At 34.7% G+C, this 27,786-nt stretch overlaps 3 protein-coding genes across 7 annotated transcripts in view; all 3 read left to right on the top strand.

Moving 5' to 3' along the window:
• LOC112043163 (uncharacterized) overlaps positions 1 to 5,906 on the top strand; it is a 39,158-nt gene extending 33,252 nt beyond the window's left edge. For 2 of the 4 annotated variants that reach the window (XM_024078458.2, XM_024078459.2), the window contains exon 4: positions 1,230 to 5,906. In XM_024078458.2, the coding sequence (XP_023934226.1) occupies positions 1,230 to 1,657 (428 nt within the window). In that variant the 3' untranslated portion in view covers positions 1,658 to 5,906. The remainder of the gene's footprint in view (positions 1 to 1,229) is intronic. The other 2 variants (XM_052885737.1, XM_052885738.1) reach the window with 1 other exon arrangement.
• Positions 5,907 to 7,698: 1,792 nt separating this feature from the next.
• Positions 7,699 to 27,021, top strand: LOC112043162 (chromosome transmission fidelity protein 8 homolog). 2 transcript variants are annotated; one of them, XM_024078456.2, is made up of 3 exons: positions 24,808 to 24,943; positions 25,935 to 25,999; positions 26,680 to 27,021. In XM_024078456.2, exons 1-3 carry the CDS (start codon positions 24,941 to 24,943, stop codon positions 26,990 to 26,992), a joined length of 381 nt encoding a protein of 126 aa, XP_023934224.1. In that variant the 5' UTR covers positions 24,808 to 24,940; the 3' UTR covers positions 26,993 to 27,021. The 2 variants fall into 2 exon arrangements, with proteins under 2 accessions (XP_023934225.1, XP_023934224.1); XM_024078457.2 differs by lacking the exons at positions 24,808 to 24,943; positions 25,935 to 25,999 and adding an exon at positions 7,699 to 7,938.
• Positions 14,040 to 24,935, top strand: LOC112043159 (general transcription and DNA repair factor IIH helicase subunit XPB). The gene is made up of 15 exons (XM_024078453.2): positions 14,040 to 14,161; positions 14,295 to 14,395; positions 14,942 to 15,089; positions 15,606 to 15,746; positions 16,655 to 16,849; positions 17,440 to 17,591; positions 18,297 to 18,445; positions 18,764 to 18,930; positions 19,315 to 19,485; positions 19,797 to 20,017; positions 20,393 to 20,576; positions 20,994 to 21,337; positions 22,985 to 23,127; positions 23,780 to 23,863; positions 24,753 to 24,935. The coding sequence occupies exons 2-15, from the start codon at positions 14,338 to 14,340 to the stop codon at positions 24,933 to 24,935; spliced, it is 2,340 nt and encodes a 779-aa protein (XP_023934221.1). The 5' UTR covers positions 14,040 to 14,161; positions 14,295 to 14,337.
• Positions 27,022 to 27,786: the final 765 nt, after the last annotated feature.

The following is a 27,786-nucleotide window of genomic DNA, read 5'->3' as shown; positions in this document are numbered from 1 at the left end:
TGTATGGGTGTTCAAACAAAATTACAAATATCTTTGTTATTTGTGCATAAACGCACAAATCATTATGTTTATACTTCATATAATGAAAAATTACACATTAAATGTAAGGTACCTTAAAATATATGAAATCATTTTCATCGAATTAGGTACATTAAAAGATTTTTAATTGATTTTGAAATTTTGTAAACATCCAGACAACCTTAGTTTTTTATGTATTAATTGACCCCATTTAACCGAATGTCTCATAAACATCAATATAATATGAAATGAAACCTGAGTCAAGAATGAGACTTTTCTTCCTCTGTCTCTATAGTTTGTTTTTAAAATGTTATTCATAAGAGTCAGGTTAAAGTAGACTGAAATCGCCCGGAAAATTTAAAAAGAAATCGGAGGGCATTCTCAAAATTATAGTGCAAATATTGGGAAACTCAGTTTGATACTTGCAATTAAATTTTATTTATTCGACAAATATTAATAAATTTTATTTAATCCAAAGGTACTCATTTAACTATATCTAATTGTTCTAAGCTTACGGATCAAAATTTTTGTTAATTTAGTAAGGAGTTAATTAAAATTATTATTAAGTGTAGCGATTTATACCTACCCTCTATTTGAAATGGTTTAGACGTGGAATGACATAATAGTAGAATGTTAATTTTTTTTAACACGAAAGAAATAGAAGAAGATCAACGTAGAAGACGATAAAATTATAGGTCGGTACTTATATGAGAAACAAGTCGCAGATTTACTAGTCTATCATATTGAAAATCGACCATACACGAGAGCTTCCGCTCGATCTTGAACTACTATTAGGTACTGTTAGATTAGGTACCAGATATTCGATTGTATTTTCTCTTCCTGTGCTATTGGCTATTTCGTAATTTAACTTACTCGTACATAGTCTTCCCGAGATGTGAAATTATTTAAATAGTTTCCTTCAATTTATTAAAGTTTTTGAGTGCCTCATCAATCAAAATAGGATGGTATTCCCATGGTACGGTCTACTTGTTGGCTATGCAGTATTTTACACGATTTGAGGATATTATTGTTGTGTCTTGTAAAGTTTAAATGTGGCACCAATTTCAAACAGACGTACCTACCCACAAGTATCCTGTGCGTTTTGTCAAACAGCAATATTTCAGTCAATATAAACTCTCTACTTATCAAGATTAGCAATTTATTTGCATTTTTAAGGTGAACTACTAAGAACATGTGATGTTATTTTCCAGCAAGCCGAGCTGACGAGAAGCAGCTTCCAACCTCCGCCGAACAAGTGCGTGAGCGACGTGCCCGAGTGGGCGGGCGCGACGGACGCGCGGCGCGTGCAGGGCGGCGGCGGGGGCGGCGCGGGCGGCGGCAAGAAGGACGGGCTGCTGCAGAAGGCCACGCGCTGGTGGGTGCGCATGGGCGCGCGCCCGCCGCCCGCCTACCTGCCGACCGCGCCGCCGCCCTGCGTGATGGTGCCGCGCCGCGCCGCGCCCTCGCCGCCGCCCGACGCGTGACGTCGCCGCTCCTTCGCACCTCTCTATCATATCACGCTTACATTCCATTATCGGGACGATCAGACTCGCCGGAGTGCACGCGCGTCCCGGAGTATTATAGACTTGGTAATTTATTTATTTGGGACTGGCGGGCGCGGGGCGCGGGGCGCTTGTGATATGTGCGACAGGGTCGTGTGGTGACAGTGCGGATCGTGCGGACCGTGTGGAGTGAGTCGCCTCGCCGGCGAGCGTTGCTAGTCTTGATACTCTAATCGGTGTAGACGTAGAGGTAATTGTTTCTATTGAAGTTTGATGAAACAAGACGAGGTTTCACTGCCCGCTATTTGTGTTGTAGGTGTGTATGGCGTTGCATAGAGTGTACGTCCGTGTTCCTCGCACTGTCTTTGAGTTTTCGAAAACTAAGACTGAAATAAATAAAAAAGATAACACTATAAAGTTTACATTGAGTATGTTGTCTTAGGTAAAATTAATTCAAATAGAAACAATTAAAATATATAATATTTAAAGAATCTTTCGATTGTAACCTTCGATGATATTGTATATTATGAAAAAGGTCAGTCAATAGTATGCTATAAATGTCTTGCGATGTACAGTTCATGTTTAAGTAACCTATTTTAAAGTTTAATTTCTATCCAGCAGCTAAATCTGTGTTTAAACAACTTTTATATTTATTTAAATATAATGATGTATAAAATAATGCATATCAGTACAGTAATCGCGAGGAATATTAATTTACAAAGCATAGTTACTATTTTATTGTAAATATTGTCTCTAATTTAATATTAGACTACGTGATGACCAAAAGCCAAAATACGATGGTCATTTGATTGAGTGTTTGCTACATTCCATATTTATGTTGAAATATTTTCAATAATTTACTGTACTCGCTTTCATTTATCTGCCGTCAACCTAAGCAACTCACACATTGTAATATCTCGCTCTTCGCTTTTAGTTAAACAGTCATTATGTCATGCTGACAATAATTAAATAGTGAGTAATGTTATCAATGCAGATAAATCTCATTAGAGAATAGTCATTGATTATAAAATTGGTTGAATTAGTTGTAAATTAAGTATGTATTTATTACTTATCACATAAGGTTGGGTATTGCTGACCTGCTGCCCGCAGGTCTGATATATTTTGAGATAACATATAGTTGTATTCCTATCGGAAATTGTTCCAACTTTCCACTGTAGTCATTAAAAAGTGATATAGCTGAAATTAGTTAATTTGCTGCAATAGGCATATTTTCCCAAAAATCGTAAAGGTTTTTAATCATAATAACTAGATAATAGAATTTTGGTGCTTAATCCAATTTAAAAGTAAATTATAATTGTTATTATATTTGCTTTTTAGTAAAAAGCACATATTATTTTATCTACTGACTACAGTATTTTTTGTAATATACCAATATAAGTATCTATATATATAAAATACATGTAACGGCTCGTCGAAATAATACGAAACTTTTATCACAGAAAATAGAGAAACAGGGAATGGCTTCAAAAGAAAACAATTATGTTTATTAACAAATATTGGTCTGAAGTGTAGAGAGCAAATAACTTTCTGATTTCTAATTCCTCCCAATCATAAATTTGTAATAATTACTCTGTTTAATCCGTAAACATACCTAATAAAACTGTATGCACCATACAGTTAGGCTGAAGATTATTTCAACTCTGACTTTTTGAACAGTTAAACCAATACCTAAATAATACTAGTTACAACCAATAAGCATAGTGCAACATAAAAGTGTAGAAATTGAAAAATGGAATTAATCAAACTATGAAATAAGGAATTGAAATGTGGCAACACCACATTTGCTATCACTATAACAAAGATCATCCATTGTAGAGCAACCAATTATTGTTGATAATTTTATAAGCTAATTAAAATTGTAGTGTTACAGAGTATTTCTTCATCAGATTATCAATACAATACAAATAAAATTTAACTGAATTTAATTTAAATAAAATTGAAGTTTAAATATATATTTAAAAAATCCTTGATTCCCGCAGAATTTGTGAAAAACTGCATTTCACGCGAACAATAAATAGGTACATAATATACTTCAGTATTGAATATATAATATCAATTCTTATCAATCTTATCGGTCACAAGTGGATCACAGAACACAGGCTTATTATAAGAATGACAACAACACCCTCATTTATTTTCTATTATTTTATGTCGCACTATGCTATATTGTTTCATCATATTTGAGAACTACAGTGATTGTACTCAGTATAGATCTTTTTGGAAATATGTGTAATATTGTGTGCTTGTTAAACTTGCTAATGTTTTTAGAAAAGTCGGAATTTAACAATTACAAAAAAAAAGAAAAACAAAATTCTGCTTCATTACATACAGATAAAATTAATAATGTCAAAATCATTCACGACATAAGTTACGTTACAGGCTTGCTAGCTTAAAACCTGTAACTACGTATACCTATTGCATTAGAAATCCTATTAAAATTGAAGTTTCAATTTAATATATTATAATCGCTATAATATATATAGACATATATCATACCTAAATACAAAAAAAAAATAAACAGCGTCATTAATATATTAGATATTGACTGGAAATACCAATTATAATTCTAGATGGGCTAAAATTTATATTTCAATTAAATAATTACAAAATACATACTGCATATTGATAGTTCATAATCGTATGTAGTCTTGGGTTTATATATATAGCACCAGGGATGTTATAGAACTTCAAGAAGGTAATCCAACCTATTAAATATTAGTATATAAATATATAAAACTCAAAGGTGGCTGACTGACATAGTGATCTATTAACGCACAGCCCAAGCCTCTGGACGGATCGGGCTTAAATTTGGCAGGAAGATGACGTGACGTAGGCATCCGCTAAGAAATCATTATGATCAATTCAACCCCCAAGGGGATAAAATAGGGGATGAAAGTTTGTATGAAACTTTGTCAATTTTGCGGCGATTTAGCTGAAATTCTCATCTCATCAATCATCCCTCATGCTCATCCTGGAAATATCCATGGTTCACGCGAGATTTGTGAAAAACTGAATTCCACGCGGATGGAGTCGCGGGCGCCCGCTAGTCATATATAATCTTAAAGTTATATATATATAAAATTATATTCACCTGCAATCTAAACTGTGAAAAGAAAAGTTTTCGAATAAGTTGGGATAGAATAGAGTTTGAATGAGACAAATCCAAGACATTCTAGCCGCGCGCTCCCTATTGTATATTATTTCTTTAGCTTATTCATAGCTAGTCCATTTTATTTTTTAGATTCCTTAAAAATCCAAAATCAAAATCGATTATCAAAACGTTCCGAAGCAAGCAATTAACCCATTACTATTTAATAGTTCAGTCACAGGCATTTGAAACCAGTAAAATATTATTCCATATATATAAATCCATATATTTGACTCAGATCTGATATTTCATATATAACATCCCTGTATGTGACTATATAACTGCACAACAAGTTTTAGATATATCTTATAGAAATAATATTTATGTTTAATTTAATTATTCAAAATATCCTTCATTTAAAGGAACCTGATAATAACTGTATGCAGACTTTGCAAATCACCTTTGATAAGATAATACAAGAAAGTTTGCTGGTGCTGTCACAGTAATAATAGTATTTTAAAGTAGTAGATGCCCTAAAAATGTGGTTTTTGGAATATTTTTTATGAATTACTTATGACATAAATTAATAAAATTGATTGATTCATTAGATAAGCTTAAATTATATTTACTTAAATGTCAATTTTGTTAATGTATTTTTATAAAAAGCATAATTTTCATCCTAAATTGTTAAAATGACTTAAAATTGTTAAAGGACTTCAAGATTATGGAATTTGATTTTACAAAACAATTAAATTTAATGAGCAGATACATGGAAAACGTTTGATGGTTACTACATCAAAGTTTTTATTGTATCATAAATGATTGAACACATTGGAGCACCTATCAATCAGTAATCCTTAAATTTTAATTTGTAAGTCAAGATACTTATTTACTAGAGTAAGTATCATCAGTAGGTAATCAATAGTAACCAAAATGTTGTTGTAAAATCAAGTTCCAAACATGTAAACGATTTTATAAGCTACCTTTAATGTAAAACATCATGTTTTTTCATGATGTTAATAATGATTCTAAAAGTGTGTGTCTCCAATTTATTGTACCTTATTATTGTAATAGATTTTAAATTTTTAAGAGGTGGTAGTAAAGCTGTCCTTGTACAAAATGCTGATAAAAATATAAAAGTTGTTTAAAATAGTATCACAGAATAGATATTTAATCTAGATATCAAACAATATTCCATTTGTCATATTAATAAGTAAAGCAGAAGCAAATTTTTAATAATAAAAAAATACATTAAATTATGACCTACCAATAATGAATATGTGACTTTGATTTTCATAAAATACCTATACCTAAATATTTAATTTAATTTAATGGGGTAGAATAGAATGGATCAGTTAGATCTCAGACTTTTCATGAGAAGTCTTTCAACATAACTCGAAAGTAACTTATATGCTGTAGAGAGTACTTATTTTTTTAAGATTATTGAAATACCTTTGAAATAGGAACAATGTTGCCATTCTCCTCCAATAACTTGGAAATACTGTGGAAGGTATGGATTTGACATTATTCCCGCGGTTGGGGTATGAACACAAACTCTCAGTATTGAGTCTGGCCCTTTTACCATGGAGCTACTGAAGCTTCATCAATTGAAATGGATGCGAAACTTTTTAAAACTATTGCCAAGTTATTTTTGTGCCCAATTTCATCAAATATACCTCCAAAAAAAATTTTTTTTGGAGGTATATTTTCGTATTTTCAGCCCATTTGCAGGGCATTTGAGTACCCAAACAATAAGTGGTCAGTGCAGTGAAGTGCAGTAAGGAACCTCCTTTATTTTAAGGAAAATGGTAACTTAGATAACACTTAAGGCTTAGATAACACACCTTACAAGGCGAGGCAACAAGACATTTTTACTTTAGAATTAATATTCACAATGCTGGTGTTGAAATGAAATCAAAACAGAAACAGTGTTATTATATAGTTTAATTAGATTAGATTAGATGTTGCTGCCAAGATACCCAGTGAACCAGTACGACACCAGCAAAAATAGCTTGACTGTTTTTTTTTCAATGCATCTTATTCAGTGATTGCCTATACAATGCATAAGATCGTGAAATGCTCATATTGTCATAAAAGTTTTAAATAATGTAATATACCTATAGCATTTAATATTTGTAAATAATAGTTACTATATTTTTCGTCAAAATATTAGTTGACATTATTTTATTTCACTTACTCTACTACTAGCAATAACAACAACAAAAGACAAAACAAAAGGGTAAAAGACAAAAGTTAATTAGATTGGAACAAATAAAAATACAGTATGTCTTGAAAAGAAGCAGTCATTACTTTGTCATCATAAATAGTGGTTAATTGATTAATTTTGCTATTCCCCGTGAATAATGGATGAATCCGAGCAAAAACAACACTAAGATCTGACAGAAAATCCTCTACACACACATTTCACCCACAAATCCTGAGCATCCTCTGGAGATGGACGATGACTCTACAACCACAGATAAATGATGTTACTGTCTACAACATTCTGAACATTCGTACATCATCATTATAGAGCAAACAATTTGCCCATTTTTTAATAATTTTATCATAAACCTAACACCTATTTAAAATCAAAGTGGAAAATCAAAATTACAACCAGACAAATTACAAGAAATATAACATTGAAATATAGAAATATAACTTTGACAACTTTTTCTTTTAAATTGTGAAGAAGTGTTGTTGTGTAAAGGGCCTTTAATTAAAAATAGTTCACTAAATTCATTTAAGTAAATGTTAAATAGAAATTAAGGTACATAATAATATGTACTTAAAAACAAAATATAAAGTATCAAGGTGGTTGTGATCTCAGTACAGTGTTACCATAAGAATGGCAGTAATACCCGCATTTTCTACTGTTGTATTTTCATTTAGATTTATATTTTATAGATCAAAGTTACAAGAGAAGAGAAAACAAACATTAATATTTAATACTTCTCCACAAGATCGGAAAGGTGGTGTAGCACCATGATAAGTAGCATAGATGACTAATGTCAATATATTATTTTACTCTCTGTGAGTCTGTACTCTGTAATCTAACCTGTTTTTGACTGACATATCCCAATGTTTATTGTTTAATCGTGTTTTGATTTTTGATGTTTCCATTTTAAAGTAAAAAGAAATATTATTAGCTTCGTGTAATTTTAAATTTTGATGATAATTTTCATTAGCAATCGTCATAAACCTTGATAATCGTATCACTTTAGCAAATGTTATCGTATTAGCTAAAAAAAACAGTGTACTTACATTTGAATTGAAATAACACTTAACTATGAAAGTCTTCGTCGACTGGTAAGTTTATTATGAATTACGTACCTAAGCCTCTAAGGAATTAAAAATAGTCACTTGGTTATTAAAACTCAATTATTTAAAGCAAATTATATTCATTTTGTAAAAACACATAATTTGTAGGTATTCGTTTTCCCCGCTATTTTCACTTGCCAAATGTCAAAGTAATCACAGATGACAAATTATTTCAACTTGCAAATTGACGTTTTAAAATTAAAGAATAATTAATATGAAATGGGACCGTTCTACATTTTCACAAAACAAAACACAAACGTTTCACGTCCTAGCTATTCTTCGCATCTTTGGAATTGGATCATGTTGCGTCAGTTTTTCTCCGATTTTGCTTCGCATCAAAGGGTCATCGCAAGATTTTGCGGTTTGATTCGCGCTTTGAATTCGCACGAAGAAATTAGGCGGTTTAATGAAAAGCGACGAACTTCTTGTTTCTTAACTCAAGATCTGTACCAACACAAAAAAAAAATTAACGTCTGCTCTGCTCTGTTTTTTTTTTTTTTTTTTAATTTATTTTACGGCCTTGGATACAAGTCCTTATAGGCCCTGCTTTAAATATTACAATTTTTCTTAAAAATAATACATAGCACTTAAAATTATCGTCATAGTCGTCGTCTAAATATAAATTTACTACTGTATTTTACAATTTTTCTATTGTGTTACTAATGAAATCTAAAACAGGCTTATAAAATAAATGGTTCCTCAACAATTCCTTAATGTGGCGGGGATCACACTTAATTTCGTTTTCTTCCTTTACTAACTCTATCGAACTTGCTAATATTATTCTCTGTATACCAAAAGCTGAACACTTGAAAATTATGTGATTGATATCTGCGTCGTTTTTTTTACAGTACATGCATTTGTTATCTTTATAAATTTTTAATTTGAATAAATGGCTTGGCACTAAACAGTGACCAAACCTTAGTCGGTTTATTATTGATATGAATTTTCTTGAATCCCAACTCATTTTGTAATACCATGGCTGCACCGGTATTTCATTTTGTATCTCTGCGTACCAACATCCTTTACTTTTACTAGTTTCTTTCCAAAGTTCATGCCAAAGCAACTTCTGTCTATTCTTCACTTCATGATAAAAGTCTGTAAATGGAGTTTTGATATTGTCTGAACAATCTTCATTAAACAATCCTTGTCTTGCTACAGAATCAACCAGTTCATTGCCCGCTATACCTCTGTGGGAGGGTACCCAGACAAATTCTACGTTCATTCCAGTTTTTCTTATGTCTAGTAATACATTTTTAATTTGAAAAATAATGTATGAAGACTTATAACTAAAATTGAAATTGTTAATAGCTAAAAGAACACTTTTTGAATCTGTTACTATAATACAATTATTTACACTATGTAAAATTTCCTCTTTTATATAAGAAATTGCTTTTAAAATTGCAAAAGATTCCGCAGTAAAAATACTACATCGAGAATTTAACTTAAACGCTTTACTACATTTTTTTTGTGGATCATAGAAAGCAGCACTTACAAAGTGCTGATTTTTAGATCCATCTGTATATAACTTATAATAATATTTACAATTTTTATCAATAAACATAAGGAAGTCTATGTTTGACGTAATATTCAACAAATGAATTTTGTTTTTCATAATCAAGCTCTCAAAGGAGCAAGAGTACATGGGCCAGGCGTTACTAACATTTATGTTATTGGCAATATTATGCATATATGTCATAATAATAGATATGGTAGGTTGTTTACCTGCCAAAAGTGAATTTGCGGTCGCTTGTAAAGATTCAGTTGTAGATTTAGTTACAGTTAGTAGACTATTTGGAAGCAAAAGTTTGTTCACTATTGAAGAGCTCGATGATAGAGCTTTCAAACAAAATCTTTCAGCTAAATATATACGTCTTACAATTAAAGGAGGAATACAAGTCTCTACTTCCATTGAATTAACAGGTGTAGAGCGCATAGCCCCACTTATTATGCGCAAGCCAATGTTTTGAATAACATCAAGTTTTTTTAATAATGTGGAATTGGCTTGCATATATGCCAGAAAACTATAATCAAAGTGACTTCTGACCATGCTTTTATATAATAGAGATAGGACTTTAGGATCAGAGCCCCAAAACGTTCCAGTCAAACATCTCAATAAATTAATGCCTTTTAACGCATTTTTGCTAATATAATTAATATGTCTGTCAAATTTTAATTTATTATCGATAATTACACCCAAAAATTTCTTTTGATTTACAAATGGAATATCTGTACCATTATATTTGATGTTATTCCCCACTGGGCTGCCAAAAATCATACATGAACTTTTGGAAGTATTGATATTTAATTTTAACATTTTTTTATAATAAAACTGCAACTGGAACAGTGCAGAATTAATAGTATTTTTAGCTATTTCTATATTTCTATTTACACTATACATTAACAAGTCATCCGCAAATTGTAAAATTTTAACATCTCCTAATAAAAAATTTTCAATTTGTGAGGTGTATAAATTATACAAAATTGGTGACAATGCTGAACCTTGCATAAGACCTTTACTAGTTTGGTTTATCCCATGGAGTATATTATTGTACTTAACATAAAACTGTCTATTATTAAAAAAATTTGAAAGCCATTTTAACATTTTTCCAGGGATACCAATTTCATAAAGACAATTGATGAGCTGGTTTAAGTCCACATTATCATAAGCCCCCTCTATATCCAAAAATATACATACTGCTGTGGATCTAGACAATTGACAATTCTTCATATCATACATAAATGAAGTTATACTCTCTGCTGCGCTTTTACCTCTACGGAAACCATATTGAAAACCTGGTAATAAATTATTAGTTTCTACAAAATAGTCCAATCTTAGTTTAAGCATTACTTCAAACAATTTCCCTATGCAAGAAGTCAGTGATATAGGTCTGTAAGAATTGCAATCGTCTTCAGGTTTATCTTGTTTCAAAATTGGTATTATACATTGAATCTTCCAACTCTCTGGAATACATTGAGAAAGCCATAACTTGTTAAAAATATTAAGTAAAGCTATTTGACCTGATTTATGTAACTTTTTAAACATTATATAAGGAATGTCATCTAATCCTGGTGCAGATTCCTTTCTTGATTGAAGTGCTATATTGAATTCTGCATAGGTGAATGGATTTAGTAGCCACATGGAATTCTCATTGTCATTGTTGTATTCAAAAACAGAGTTGATTAAGTTTGTGTTATTATTATTCTGTTTAAGTTTTGAGATGAAATTAGGAATCCATACATCATTTTTAAGTTTTGGTTGGGTATTTATTCGTTTAAATCTTTTCATATAATTCCATATATAAGTTATAGGAGTGTATCTATTAAATGATGAACAAAGTTTATTCCAACTATCTTTCTTTGCTTTTTTAATGATTATTTTTTTAAGTGCATCTATTTTTTTATAATTTATATAATTTACCATTAACCCTACTCGCCTATATAATTGTAAAGCCTCTTTGGAATTTTTAACTGCTTCAGCACAATTTTCATCCCACCAAGGAGCGGGAGCTTTAATAGTTCTTGGACCCTCAAATTTAACAAGCGGAATACATTCTTTTTTTAAAATGTTCAAAATTTCACAAAATTTGTCATATGACTGTAAAGGATCTAGTTCATTAAATGTGATATACTCAAAATACTCCTTGGATTTCTTAAAATATTTAACCCAATCTGCTTTATTATATAAAAATTTCTCTACTTTATCATTGACAGAATATTTAGATGGAATTAAGTTAATTTTTGTGTATGTGGGATAGTGGTAACTACCCAAAGTGTCTACACCTACTGTCCATTCACATAACAGAGCGAGCACTGGGCTCACTCCAGTTATGTCAATAGCAGAACTATTTGCATATGGTCTCTGAAGTGTAGTAGACCTACCAGAATTTAATATGCACAGATCCTGTTCATCAAAAATATCAAATAGGCTTCTACCCCTTGAATTTGTACTATGGCAACCAAAAGAAATATGATGTGCATTAAAGTCTCCTGCTACTAAACAGGGCTTTGGTATATCACTGATGATACTTTTAAGTCTATTGATTTTGCATTTATTTTTATTTTTAGGTGGACAATAAACACAAAGTATTGATAAGTCACCAACATTGGTTTCTAAAGAAATTGCTATGGATTGAACATCTTCATAAAATTTTGTTTTCAAAAGTTTATATTTAAATGTATTTCTTAATAAAATACCTACGCCACCATGTTCATTCTTTGCATTTTTTCCAACAAAGTTATAGCCTGGGATTTTTACAAGATTACTAGAGTTTTTAAGCCAGGTTTCATTTAATAATAAAATATCAATATTTTCCTGTGTTAAAAATGTTTTTACTAAGGGTTTTTTATTATTAATACTCTGAATGTTATGTTGAACAATAATGAGCTTTGAAGCCATTAAACTTTATTCAAATGTTTCAAAAATGCTTCTTTAATTTTACTTGTGCTTTTAATGTCATTTGAGTTTCCTATAGTAACTAATGTATTAATTATTGCTGATAATATTTTTTTATTATTAATGATATTTGAATAAGAAATATCTAAATTTTCTTGTGTGTCTAGTTTAGATTGGTGGAATTTTTGCTGTATTTGTTGAGGCTTCGGGAGAGTAGGAAAATTAACACTATTAATTTCAATTACCTTAGCATAAGATTGTTTATTTTTTTCTAATCTCGCTGCCTTTATAGGGCAAGTTTTGGATATGGCTAAGTGAGCTCCACCACAATTACTGCACTTCAATGTATCAGCCGTGCATGCTTTGTAGTGGTGTTCACCAGCACAGCGTGAACAGACCTGTATATTTTTGCATATTTTCCCATAGTGATTAAATCTCATACACTTGAAACATTGCATTAGCGGAGGAATATATGTATAGACCTTATAACGCCAATTGTCTAAATATATATATTGTGGTAAAGTTGTTCCTGCAAAAATTACACTAATAGTTGACAAAGGAACAACATCGTCTACAACCTTTTTCATGAATCGTCTTACACCAATAATCTCACACTCTGAAGAAAGTTTATTAAATAGTTCATGGTTACTGGACTCTTTAGGAATAAACCTGACAACCCCCACCCTCTCCACAGAAGATGCCGGGATGAAGGCACGAAGATTGTAAATTGTTAGGCATTCATGTTTGAGAAAATCATTGGCTGCTGTCGCTTGTTTGAATACTAACATTATTTTGTTAGCATTAATGCGCCTGCTCTCATAGATACCTTTTACTTGTTTAAAGTATTTGGACACAACTAATGGGTTTTTGTTCCCCAATTTAATTTCCGCCTCACTGCTTTCCACAAACACTGGGAATTCCGCGTTAGTGCTATTATCCGTGTAGGCTCTGCTATAACCTGCCTTTATATAGGGTTTGTATTTTACACTATCGTCCTCAGCAGACTTTTGAACTTTACGTTTTTTTCTGTCCAGCCTTTCGTGGGCATCGCCATCACTGTCTGACGGCATTTTGCTGGATTTAATTTACATATGAACACTTTATTTCACACGTATATTACTAAAAAACTTTTAAATTAAAATTTTCAATTTTAAAAGCGCGCTTCTCGATTCCCGCCAAAAATCCGAACTTCTCTGCTCTGTCAATGATGTCAACCAAAGATTACAGTGTATTATTGGATTTTGTAATAGTTGAAGAAACCAATTGAGAAAAACAAAAAAAAAAAAAAAAGACAAAAAGTTTTCCTTTGTTACCCCCGGGCTCGAACTCAGGATTATCATATTGTACCTTCATTATGCACCACTAGGCCAAATGACTATGTGGAAAATCGTTGAAATTAATGTACACTTACTGTTTTTCTTTAATAATCCCTTTGCTTTAGAAATACAAACACATTCTTTCTATTACGCGTCAAAATTAAAAGGATAAATAAATTCTTTTTTTTCGGTTTTTTTCCGTACTTACACGGGTTTAATCTCTCAAAACATTCTAGTACGTACACATCTATGTAATTGTATTTACTATCCTGGAATCTTAAATCTAGAATGTAGATGGCGCTGCTTCATAAAGATTTCACGTTCTTCTAAGTTCCCATGGCACGATGTCAACTGTCAATTTCATTTTCAATTTGCAATTTGCATTGCAAGTCAAAAATGAGGAAAAGAAATTATATTTTTGTTTAAAAATTAATAAATAAGTTTAATTAAATTTTGATTGGAAGATTAAGAAAGTGTTTTAAGATATCATAAGAGAGGCAAAGTAAGTGTTACTTTCTAATTTATTAATAATATACCTACTTTTCAAAGGTTCATAATTTCATATTGTTTTAAAACTACATCTCCAATGGATTATTTATAATACTATATATAAGTAATATTAATTTATGTTTCAGACGTTTGTAACAATTGTATAAGTATAAAAAAATACACAAGAATATGGGTCCACCAAAAAAATTTAGAAAATATGATTCAAAAGCGGGAAGCGATAGATCAGGTGAGGAATGTAAGCCTATGTGAGGAATGTATGGCTTTAAAACTTTAATTATAATTTTCTGAAGAAAAAAAAGATGTACTTTTAGGATTAGTCCTAAAAGTGCATCTTTTTTAATATGTAAAACCTAACCATTGGGTTAGACCCAATGGTTAGGTTTTACATAATATTACTATTTGATCAAGTAATCTCACATGTCTGCAGCGCTAACGGCTTGGCAGCTGATAAAACTGGTTGTGTGTTAGTCTCTATGTGCGTGAAATCATGCTAATTGTGACCAACTCATGATCAGTGGCTGACAAAAGTGTGTATGTGTGTTCCTCCTTTATGCTGCGGCTACTAAAGCAATTTGGCTAAAAATTGGAATGTAAATAGATTTTAGTCTGAATTAACACATAGGCTAGAAAATATCCAAGGTGACGGTGTGAAAAACTAAAATCTCACACTAAGCAGCAGGTGTTTGCTAGTATTCCAATAAAATTACAGTAATTATATCATAGAAGTAACCTAGGACAAAAATGTGTATAGAAGTAAGATTTTAAATTATAGGAAAGAAAAAAAAAGTAGAAGAAGATGTAACAATAGATTTGGTGGAAGATGACAACGGTGAGAATGCAGGAGTACCGGGTGCTGCCATGCAAGATGCTGAGAAAAATGACCAGGTCCCTGAAGATGAATTTGGTGCCAAAGATTACAGGTATACTTCTACACTATCATATCATATTACTCATGCTAGGGCCACACTGAGGGAAAACACTTATGCCGGTTAAGCATTAACTAAGGCTTTCATTTTTAATGCAGTGGCCACACTTGAAAGACTTAACGTTAATGATGTATCGACACTCGAGCTATCACTTAACATCTAACAAGATTCTTAATTCTGGTACAAATTTCGTGTTAAATTGTGGCGACACAAAGGTTTAATGCCTTAATTCACGGTGTTTCATGTTATTGTGGCCCCAGCATAAGAGGTAAAGTTTGTGGTGTTAAAGGGGGTAATCTCCACAGGGTGATACTATTAATAATACTTACACTAATGGAATAGCCATCGTACCATTGAGATTATGATGTATGACAATGAGATTGTTTAATACTCTGGTATGTTTTATATTAGAATATAACCCAAGTTAAATGTAATATTTTGGTTGAAATTTTAAAATTAACAATGTACACTTTTTGACAAAATACAATATATTTAATACAATTTTCACAGATCCCAAATGGAATTGAAACCAGACAATACGAGTCGTCCACTCTGGGTTGCACCCAACGGCCATATTTTCCTCGAGTCATTCTCACCAGTTTACAAACATGCCCATGACTTCTTGATAGCCATAGCTGAACCTGTTTCTAGGTACAGTATCCATGTAGTGTATTTAAATATGCATTTCTTGTATATACAACATTATGTTAAGTTTATTATATATAAATCAATATTTAGTATAAAGACAAATTAATTTATATATAAGTTTAGTATATATATTATAAATTAATTTGTCTTATATGAGTGAGTGAGATTAATTTCAACAAGAGTAAATATATAGTATAGTTTTAAAAAGTTATAGCTGTGATATCCTAGTGGATATGGCCTCTCCTTTCAATTCAGAGAGCGTTTATAATCCGATCAGCTGCATGAACCTCCAACTTTTCAGTTATGTGGATTTTAAGAAATTAAGTATGATGTGTCTCAACACGGAAAAGGAAAATTAAAAGGGGTAATCTTCGGAACTACTGGTCCGATTTCAAACAGTCTTTGAAATTTAAAAAAAAAAAAATTATTAGCCGAGTTATCACAGTTTTTGTCATACAGGATTAGGGGTAGGAAAGGGATAGGGTACGGGGAGGGTAGGGGTAGGGTGTAGTTAAGGTAGGGGTAGGGTAGAGGTAAGGGGTTGGGTAGGGTAGGGGTAGGGTTGGGGTAGTGGTAGGGTAGGGGTAGGGTAGGGTAGGGGTAGTAGTAAAGTTGACATCGAATTGTACGCGGACGTAGTCGCGGGCGTCCGCTAGTCTGTATATATAAAAGTCAATCCATATATTCCTTGGTCACGGCATCACGCGTAAACAGCTGGACCAATTTCACATTTTTTTTTTGATGTGTTTCTTATTGTCAGGAGAAGGTTCTTATGACAGAAAATTTAAGGGGCGTCCGCTAGTTACCTATAATATTTTTAGAAGTAAAGAATTAAAATTTTATGCCTTGTATTTACAGTACATAATATTACAAGCTATAGAAGAAAAAATAATATGAATAAATATTTTCAGACCTCAACACATACACGAGTATAAACTGACAGCATACAGTTTATATGCAGCTGTGTCGGTGGGTCTACAGACCAACGACATTGTGGAATACTTGCAGAGGCTTAGCAAGTGTGCTGTGCCCGCCGGCATCATAGAGTTCATTCAGCTCTGTACATTGTCGTATGGGAAAGTGAAGCTTGTTCTTAAACATAATAGGTAAGTCACAACAATCTCAAGGACTAGCTTTTTGTGTTGGATAGATAGAGCTATCTTCTTTGTATACACTATAAAGGATGCTCGGGAGTTTTTCCTATAACTCTAGGGTTATATTCTTTGAGAAAAATTAATTAAAAATGTCTAAGGAATATGTGTTTTTAAATGAATATTTATTTTGTAAATAGATCTTAAATCCCTTACATCGAATTCTTATATTATAAGCTAGACAAAACTAATTCATTGATAAATCAAGATCACGAAGTAGCTTACTAGTGAAGTGCGGAGTGCCAGTTGCAATACCTCGCCAATATCTTGAAGTTATGGGAAATACATAAATACACAACACTCATCAAGAAATATCGAAAAACGCTTAACATAAAGAAGGAATTTGGCAGAGAGGTCGATTCTGCAATATGGCTAGTGGTCACGGAGGTGAGGAGGTCTAAGGGTGGGCGCTCGGTAGCATTAATGCAAAAATTTAAAAAAACCGGGACAAATTACCTCTTTTCAAAAGTTGTAAAAGAGGCGCAGGGTCCGCTATTATAAAATAATATCGTCATATGTGTCAAGTAATATATTTTTTTTAATAGGTATTTAGTAGAGAGCAAACACGTAGAAGTGCTTCAGAAGCTTCTGAAAGACCCAGTGATCCAACAGTGCCGGCTGAGGCGTGACGGTGACGAAGAGCTGCTTGCTTCAGCCCTGCCCAACAAACCGACCACTGCACTCGCTAGCAAACCCGGTAAAAAATTAGCTTGGCAAATTCATTCGTAACACTCCCGATGAGGGAGAGATAAGTCATATATATATGACTTATCTCATCAACAGAACAAAAGTTGACCGCTACACATAACTTATTACTCTATGAATAAGCCTGAAGATATCTCTAGACCACCATTTCCCAAGCTTTATTCTACTGTGACCCGATAAACTCCTTTGTGACCCATTTAAGTTTTTGGACCCATAATTTATTTATTTATTTTATTAGGATAATTATTTATTTTATGTAGCACATTGCTACATAAAATAAATAATACCTACAATCCACCTGTCTAGCGATCATTATTGTCTTGTTAGTTAAGAATAAAATCGTAATCGAAAAAGTCGCAGCATTGCCTCCATAATGCTGCGACCCGGTATTTTTTTTGGCCCCCGGTACCGGGTCGCAACCCGCCTGATAGGAAACGCTGCTCTAGACTATACTTTGGCAGTCCGTCAGTCTTTAGTAAGGCGAAGGCAACCTTACCAAAACTTGATACGAGTCCTGAAAGAAAGTCGTATTAATCACTTAAAACACTCTTTCTTAACCTCCACTTCACTTAATTGCATTCTACTTTATGCAATAAAACTCAAAAATGCAGAAAATCAATGAAAATAACACGAGAGCTATGTGTAATTCCTGCGATTTTCCCGCCCAAATTCCCACGCTAAATTGAGTAAACTCTAGGTGAAGAGAAGCCCGCGAACGGGGCTGTCCCAGAAGACATCAGCCAGTTCTACCAGCAGCTTGACAAGGATGACGAGGAAGACGAGACCACTGACATCACAGCTAAGAACTCTGCTGTTGCATTCGAAGTTGATCCTGACAAAATTGAGGTACTAAAAACTGTTTTCCAAGTTATAGAATAATCTATATCATGACATAGTTTTGCTCATAATAAGTAGATTAATTTGATATAATATTTATACTTTTGTCAGATTACAGTATGTTGTGATAATAACTGGAATACTATGCTGTTTCAGAAGGATCTTATTTTACGTTCATATGGTCCACAATTGCTCAGCGAAGTAAAATATAAGTTTACAAAAACCTTTGTTGTTATTGAAAATACAGATTTTACTCTTTTGAAGACAATTGAATAAAACCAATAGCACCCATGTCCTTAAGCGCTAATTTTATTTGTTTCACAATAGGTGATACAAAAGCGATGCATAGAGTTGGAATATCCATTGCTAGCGGAGTACGATTTCCGCAACGACACAATCAATCCTGACATCAACATTGACTTGAAGCCCACCGCGGTGCTGCGACCCTACCAAGAGAAGAGTTTACGCAAGATGTTCGGAAATGGACGAGCTAGGTTCGTTAAAAGCTTTCATTTTCTATAGCTCAGGTCCTATAATTACCAGATCTACCTTATTCGATAAAAGTGTGACAGCCCACTCCCCCTCCTCTAAACTAAACGCTTACCTTTCTTACTTATGGCAAGAACATAGACTGACAAATGACAAACTTTTAGAAATTGACAAAAATCTGGCTCACACAGGCTTTTGTTCTATGATTGATTATAAATATTTTTTTGTTCTTATTCACATTCATTGAAAAACCTAAACGTAGTGCAGTAGCACTAAATGCAGTGGCTCCAGTTGATATTTTTACCCGACTTCAAAAAGGTGGAAGTTCTCAAGTTGACCGGTATGTTTTCCTGGTACAATGATGTCATTTTGCCTAATTTCTCCTTCAGATCTGGGGTGATAGTGCTGCCTTGCGGCGCGGGCAAGTCGCTAGTGGGCGTGACGGCGGTGTGCACGGTGCGCAAGCGCGCGCTCGTGCTGTGCAACTCTGGCGTGTCGGTGGAGCAGTGGAAGCAGCAGTTCAAGTGCTGGTCCACGGCGGACGACAGCATGATTTGTCGGTAAGCTTATTGTAATGGCTAACTGAGGAAACGATATCGAATGTAATGTGTTGCTTTGCAATTCATTTACGAGATTAAATTTCATCTCGTTTCTCTTATTTCATCTCAGTTATATCTTAGGTGACGAAAATATGAGTTGCATTACATTTCGCAAGTTTACTTATAAAGAATGAGAGCAAAATCACACGATAAAGTATGCTCATAACTCTGATGCAAATGGATTACTATCGGAAAGCAGAGAAGTTGTTCCTAAGATGGCTCCATGTTGTAATAACAATGACAATAATAATTAATGCATTTACACTTTCCAGCTTTACATCGGAAGCCAAGGACAAGCCGATGGGTGCAGGCATCCTGATCACCACGTACTCCATGATCACGCATGGGCAGCGGCGCTCGTGGGAGGCCGAGCAGACCATGAAGTGGCTGCAGGCGCAGGAGTGGGGCGTGGTGGTGCTGGACGAGGTGCACACCATCCCCGCCAAGATGTTCCGTCGCGTGCTCACCATTGTGCACTCACACGCCAAGCTAGGTGACGTCACATGTGTTGACACCATTTGGCCTTGCATCACTACAAAATCTTAAATATGTTGTCCTATAAAAACAATTTGCATATATATTTTTGAAATGAAACTTCATTACGCACACTTCACTTGATAATTAAATTGGTGAATAGGCGAGGCTTTTGATATGCGTGCTGCCGTCTATAGGCTTAGTGAAACAGTGTTTGTTATTTTAAACTACCAATAGATGGCGTTTTTACAGAACTTTGAAACAATCCCTTTTTGTATATATCAAGAGCCTGTGGCGATGCAGTTATACCTGAGGTTCATAGATGGCGCTTATTTATGAAAGAAGTGTAACTTCAGTTGTATGGTCTAAAGCTCACTTTTTTTTATATTTGCAGGATTAACAGCAACATTACTGCGTGAGGACGACAAGATCGCAGATCTGAACTTCCTGATCGGACCCAAGCTGTACGAGGCGAACTGGCTGGAGCTGCAGGCGCACGGCTACATCGCGCGCGTGCAGTGCGCCGAGGTGTGGTGCCCCATGATGCCGGAGTTCTACCGCGAGTACCTCGTGCAGAAGTGAGTACAGTAATGAAATGTCAACTTCCTGATCGGACCCAAGCTGTACGAGGCGAACTGAAAGAAAATAGAAAAAACGACCACACAAATGAAGTATAACTTCTTTCGAAAATAAAAAAACAAAGCGCCATCTATGAGCCTCAGGCTTAACCGCATGGCAACAGCTTCTTGAAGTTTACAAAAAGGGGTTGTTTCAAAGTTCTCTAAGAACGCCATCTACTGGTAGTTTGAAATAACAAACACTGTTTAACGATAATTGTAATCGGGCATACTGTTACACGCGTCCCCCTATCACAATTTTCGTAACTCATTCGGCAACTTACTCCTTAAGTCAAGCGTGTGTAAATATTGCAAATATTTGAGCAAAAACTTTTAACGCAAAACGCCATATTGTTTATATAATAATTTTCCCCGCAGAATAAACAAGAGGATGCTACTTTACGTAATGAACCCGTCCAAATTTCGCGCGTGCCAGTTCCTAGTCCGATACCACGAGAGACGTGGAGACAAGACGATAGTATTCTCGGACAACGTGTTCGCCCTTCGTCACTACGCGGTGAAGATGAACAAGCCGTACATCTACGGGCCCACGTCGCAGAACGAGAGGATACAGATCCTGCAGAACTTCAAGTTTAACCCGAAAGTGAACACGATATTCGTGAGCAAAGTCGCTGACACGAGTTTCGACTTGCCAGAGGCGAATGTGCTCATTCAGATCTCTTCGCACGGTGGCTCCAGGCGACAGGAAGCGCAGCGATTGGGTGAGAAAACTATATTCACTACTAGCGGGCCCTGTTAAGCTTCGCTAGGACTTTTGTGCACTTACTTCTATACCCTATAGCCCGAAGTTAAATTCATTTAATTCATTCATTCATTTATTTTGCTGAGAACACATATATTCTAATGTATTCAGCTATTTCTGGCATACAACAATTTATATTACAAATACTATTAACGAAATATAAAAAAAATAAATTCAATAGCAGATGATTAATCAAAAAATAAAAATTAGAACAAGTAAAAAATTACAATCTGTGCAGGTACGACTTGATTTTAAACTTATTTCGTGGTTGTTCATTATGAATGATATTTAAACGGGTACATACCACGATAAAACGACGAGATTTTTTTTTTTATTGTCGATATTTCGACCCAGTTGCATGGATCGTGGTCCCGTCGTGACCACGATCCATGCAACTGGGTCGAAATATCGACAATAAAAAAAAATCTCGTCGTTTTATCGTGGTATGTACCCGTTTAAATATCATTCAGGTACGAGTACTTATGTTAAATAACAATAATTAATAATATAATAATAATCTTTACAATGTCATAGGATAAACCGTTACACCGTGCCTCAAAGAGCATGTCAAGCCTCTCCCGGCCTCCCAGTAAGGAGGGAGGCCTAGCCTTGTAATGGACTGTTAATAATGAATACATGATGTCCTCGGTGAGATATGTGATAGCCCAGTGGATATGACCTCTGCCTCCGATTCTGGATGGTGTGGGCTCGAATCTGGTCCGGGGCATGCAACTCCAACTTTTCAGTTGTGTGCATTTTAAGAAATTAAATATCACGTGTCTCAAGCGGTGAAGGAAAACATTGTGAGGATACCTGCATACCAGAGAATTTTCATATTTCTCTGCGTGTGTGGAATTTGCCAATATTATTACCTGACGTTTCGAAAGAGCTTGTAAAGTAAGCCTATTTGAAATAAATTAATTTTGACTTTGACTTTTATATTGACTACTAGCGGGCCCTGTTAAGCTTCGCTAGGACTTTTGCTCCCTTACTTCTAAACCCTATAGCCCTTAAAAATTCTTAGTTAAGTTGAGTAGTTAATGGTGTTACACCGTGCTTCAGACAGTATGTTAAGCCTCTCCCTGTCTCCCAGTAAGGATAGGCTTAGCCTTGCAATGGACTGTTAATATCTATACTAATATTATAAAGCTAAAGAGTTTGTCTGTTTGATTGAACGCGCTAATCTCAGGAACTACTGGTCCGATTTGAAAAATTCTTTCAGTGTTAGATAGCCAATATATCGAGGAAGGCTATAGGATATACATTATCCCTGTATTCTTACGGGAACGGGAACCACGCAGGTGAAAAAGCGCGGCGTCTTCACACGCGTGGTTACCGACTAGTAGACTGATAATAATGAACACATGATGTCCTTGGTGCACCTAGTGGGGGGTCGACCAACACTGCGCTTTCCGGTGCTGGGTCGCCATTCCAGCACCTTGGTACCCTAACATCCATCGACTCTTCGAACTATGTGGCCTTCCCATTGCCACATCAGTGGGTTGCAGGAAGCCGCTGGATGCTGGCGAAGTCTACCCATGTCCAGCAGTGGACGTCCATCGGCTGTTAATGATGATGATGATGAGTGAACACATATAAATTGCAGGTCGAATTTTGAGAGCCAAAAAAGGCGCGCTGGCCGAGGAGTACAACGCGTTTTTCTACACGCTCGTGTCGCAGGACACGCTGGAGATGGCGTACAGTCGCAAGCGGCAGCGGTTCCTCGTCAACCAGGGCTATAGTTACAAGGTTTCATATGTTTACTTATTTTATGACATACCCACAGAGTAACCAGAGTTAGTCTTTACAAGCATACGTACTGAAGCTGGTGAAATTAATTAAAAAAAAACAAGCGTCACCTTGGCAACCGCATATACATACTTTTTTTCATAATTTGTATTTCAAAATTTAACACTAATAACAATTACGTAAATTAATATAATAATCAAATTACCAATAAAAAAAATCTATCTTATTTCTTACTTTTTGGGAACACTTTTTAAAATATTTGAAACACAAGACGCCGTTTTTTTTATTATGTTCCATCTGTATATTATTGATTAATCTGTCGCCATACCTGACATAATTCTAGTTCAATAGGTTAGTTAACAGTTGACACTATTTTTAAAACGGTCTTAACTTGTTGATTAGCGTTCTACTAGATAAAAAATATATATGCTTTTGAGACATGATTACATACAAATTATATGCCCATTAATAACTCGAAACAATATTTGTCGATTTTATTCTGCAGCTCTAGTCTAGCCTTCTAGAAAGCTAAAAAGGGTACAGCCGAAAAACTCTTGACCCCAAACATATGCAAACGATATATCAATCTTTATTCATATTTACGACGACCAAGGAAATAATTATATGAATTATCAACATTACATTGTTGTAGGTGATCACAGAATTGAAAGGAATGGATCAAGAGCCGGACATGTTTTACGGAACAAGGGAGGAACAGGGCATGTTGTTGCAACAGGTGAGTTGATGAATGATCTTCTGACTGACTGACTTTGACTTTTAAAATGTCTTATTTGTTGTTAAGAAGTTATTGTATCCTGGCGGAAATGAAAGAAAATATTTTTTTAAAGTATTTTTGCTTTAAGAGCGCCATCTTGTTATAACTCAAAAACTTGGGGTTTAACTTTATTTATTTCTTATTATTTAGTTAGATTTTAATTTTATTATTTAGTTATTTTTTAATTATTTCAGGACTATTAAGTATAATTTTTCACTTGATAATAGTCTGCATTTCGCCTGTCTATCGTTGATTGTCTGCATACCATTAAATTAATTTAATGTTTCTTAACTGGTTCTTTTGTAGAATTTAAGATTTTGAAAACTGCGTTTAATATCAACAATTTATTAACGAAATTCTGAACGTGCGACGATTAGTACATAGAATCTGCGATAAATGAAAACGTCATTGCCTCGACAAAGACGACAATGTGGAACGGCTGCAAGAATATTGTGAACGTTTTGATCGCCAAATGGAATGTAGCATTTATAGTTATAAACAATGATAATTTTATACAATAGATCGGAGTGCACACATGCACAATTTTGTGTTTAAATCCATTATTTATTTATGTATATAGTTTTTATACTTCCTGAACACACGACACGACATTGTAGACGATATTTAGGTATTATTTGTTTAAATAACGTTCGTTGTTGACCACAACTAACATTGAGATGTGGAAATTTCCTCTTTTGAACGCCTCATTTTTCATGACCTAGTAACACATATACAGTATTTAACATTATTGGTTATAAACGAACGCGATCGTCATTTGGAATGGCTGCCGGAGTATTGTTGTTGATCGCCAAGTGGAACGTAGTCTTTGTAGCTGAATCGTGATGATCAGGTACTGGCGGCGTCAGAAACGGACTGCGAGGAGGAGCGCGAGGGTGTGGCGGGCAGCGCGGGGGGTGCGGCGCGGCGCGCGGGCGGCAGTCTGGCGTCGCTCGCCGGCGCCGACGACGCGCTCTACCTCGAGCACCGCCGCTCGTACAACAAACATCCGCTCTTCAAGAAGTTCCGATACTGAACTACATGGTGAGACTGGCACTCAGACTAATTACAAAAGAACCTGCCTCGCTAGACGTTGAAGTATTAGATCAATGATCTAACGCGTTTATAAAAAACTGTCATTATACAATCGATGTTTCACAGTTGTAATCGTTTTTGTCGTGTATAAAAGCCTTTTTGTGTAGTTGAATGATGTAAAAAACCGATGATAAATTCTATACTTTGCTAAAATATGACGGTACGTTTTTTGTAAGTATTTCCAACTTATTTATGGCAAATTTGTAATAAAAACAATATCTGAAAATAATCGATTCTTTAGCCAACAAAATATCGATCAAGTAATCGAATGTTCTGTATAACAGACTAAACAACCTCTTTATCAAAGTTGTATCCGTGTATGTAAAAATTACAAGTTTGAATAGTTTTCGATATAAATTTATCCTGTGTAGAAAAAATATTCATTGGTTTACTTTTTGCTTACTATTTTCAATGTGTCAGTTTACCTCGTCCCCTTCAAAAAAAGACAAACGGTTTTGTTTGTGAATTTAGGTGCGATACAAGTCCTTATGTATTTCATCTGATGACTTTATCTGAGAAGATTTTTCGTATACACTTAAAAGAGCAATTCTTCTATTCTATATCATGTGAATCTTGGAAACGGCTTCAAAGATTTTCATGATATTTAGTATGGGTACTGGGAGCGATAAATCGAAAAAAATACCGAGCAAACTCAAAAAATATCTAAAAAAAACTCGGTACATCGCCAAGGTACTACTAATTTAAGATCTCGGAAACGGGTGGGACGATTAAGATGACATTTGTATTCAGATAGTTATCGCTTCTTAATTTTATTGATCTGGCCGGGGATGGGCAATTCCCTTTGCCAGGGAGGTAGTTTATAGTTAGTTGACGTCCGCTAAGACTAAACAGCGGGCGTCCGCTTGTATGTACGTTAACATTGTTGTAAAGTCATAAAGTAATTTTTTATACAACCGATTTTTTGTTATTTTATTTTCAGAACCACTACATTGACGTCAGAACTCAAATACCACGAGCACGACAGACAATAAATAACAATAACATGTATATTTTACCTATTTTTTTGTTTTATTTAATTCCACTTATCGCCCGTATTTTATGAAACATTTACATTTATTATTGTTACCTAACACATGAACACTCGCTTGTAAAGCGTTTAATATGAAACTCAATTATACCATAGACATGTGTCTCTAGACAAGCACAATGAGGTGACGTGTTAGTGTAAAATTATTGAGATATATTAATATTTTTGGCTGGTGAAAGGCTTTGGCCGTGGCTACCATCCTACTAGCAAAGATGTACCGCCCAGCGATTTAGCGTTCCGGTGCAATATCGTGTAGAAACCGAAAGGGGTGTAGATTTCATCCTCCTAAAAAGTTAGCCCGCTTCCATCTTAGATTGCATCATTACTTACCAATAAGTGAGATTGTAATCAAGGGCTAACTTCATCATCATTTCAGCCGATGGACGTCCACTGCAGGACATAGGCCTTTTGAAGGGACTTCCAAACATCACAATACTGAGCTACCTGCATCCAGCGAATCCCTGCGACTCGCTTGATGTCGTCAGTCCACCTGGTGGGGGGTCGGCCAACACTGCGCTTACTAGTGCGGGATCGCCAGTCCACCACTTTGGGACTCCAACGTTCATCGGCTCTTCGAACTATGTATAACACATAGGGCTAACTTGTAGAGAATAAAAAATATGCTTCTATTTTGCAGCAAAACGGAAACGGAAGGCGGAGTTCCAGAATGGGCGATAATTGAACTCCAAGGTCTGATTCAAATGAAGAAAGAGGACCAGAGCGGACCAACAGTGGTGGGAGACCTGCACTACTTCAGCAGGAACCGGCACCCGGTCCTCATCCTGGGCCACCATGTACTCAACGGCAAAGAAGTCAAACTGGAACAACCAATGGCCGTCATAGAGAAGGATGACACAACCTCCTACAAAGTGAAGGCTATAGTCAAAAAGAAACTCCTGTTCAAGTCTAGACCTAAACCTATAATCTCTAATGTCAGTGAAAAGGTGTAAATATTCAATAAATTGTTCTTTTTAATGTGCGTTTGTCTTTTATTTTTTGAAAATACTGGATTTTTGTCAATCAATGTTGTTAAATGGTGACGCCATTTGCGTCCTACAAAGTAACCTCTAATCTTTCACACTGTCAGTTTTCAGTAACTCGTAAGAAATATTGAATCCAAAGTATTGACCTATTCAGTAGGTATAACTTGGCAACTTCGTTCGTAATACTCCCAATATTGCGCGCGGGGCGGGGGGCGTGTAGCGATGATTGAAAAATCCACGACTGATGCACGTCAGTTCCCCGAGATTTCACACCCGCGCAGTCTTTCCGTCCGTCGCCCGCATATCATGGAAGTTTTATCAACGAGCCAGACTATAATTAATAATATTCTAAGATATCTCACTGCCATATAAAGATGACATGAGATGGCAGCCATGCTAACGCATGTGATATGATAAGTATGTACTTATCACATGGGTAATAACTTCATGGGTTTGTTAGCATTTATATGCATGGTATACCACAAATTTTACCCAGAATTACGGTGACTGTTTGTAATTTTAAATGTCAGTCTATCGATTCTGGCTAACCTCAGAAACAGCTATAACTATTTTGACATGACTTGTACTGCCAGATAGCCGATGTTATAAAGATGTAGCATATTCTATATTGCATCCCCATATTCCCTACTACTCGATGACACCACAAGGAGTAGGTAATAATATAAATTCAAAAACTGAATTATGTTGAAATATACCTATATTTTATAATTAAAACATACATACAGCCGAACGTAGAACCT

The sequence above is a fragment of the Bicyclus anynana genome, chromosome 15, assembly GCF_947172395.1.
Source record: "Bicyclus anynana chromosome 15, ilBicAnyn1.1, whole genome shotgun sequence".
NCBI lineage: Eukaryota > Metazoa > Arthropoda > Insecta > Lepidoptera > Nymphalidae > Bicyclus > Bicyclus anynana.
Note: the sequence above shows the minus strand (reverse complement) of the source record. Positions and strands in the feature narration are given on the sequence as shown.

Bases quoted from the DNA above. Each gene is read 5' to 3' on its own strand.
- LOC112043159 (XM_024078453.2), top strand. From the start codon at position 14,338: ATGGGTCCACCAAAAAAATTTAGAAAATATGATTCAAAAGCGGGAAGC. The intron at 15,090-15,605 runs GTATACTTCTAC...CAATTTTCACAG, and splicing joins TTTGGTGCCAAAGATTACAG to ATCCCAAATGGAATTGAAAC. The intron at 15,747-16,654 runs GTACAGTATCCA...AAATATTTTCAG, and splicing joins ATAGCTGAACCTGTTTCTAG to ACCTCAACACATACACGAGT.
- LOC112043162 (XM_024078456.2), top strand. The intron at 26,000-26,679 runs GTATATTTTACC...TCTATTTTGCAG, and splicing joins ACAATAAATAACAATAACAT to CAAAACGGAAACGGAAGGCG.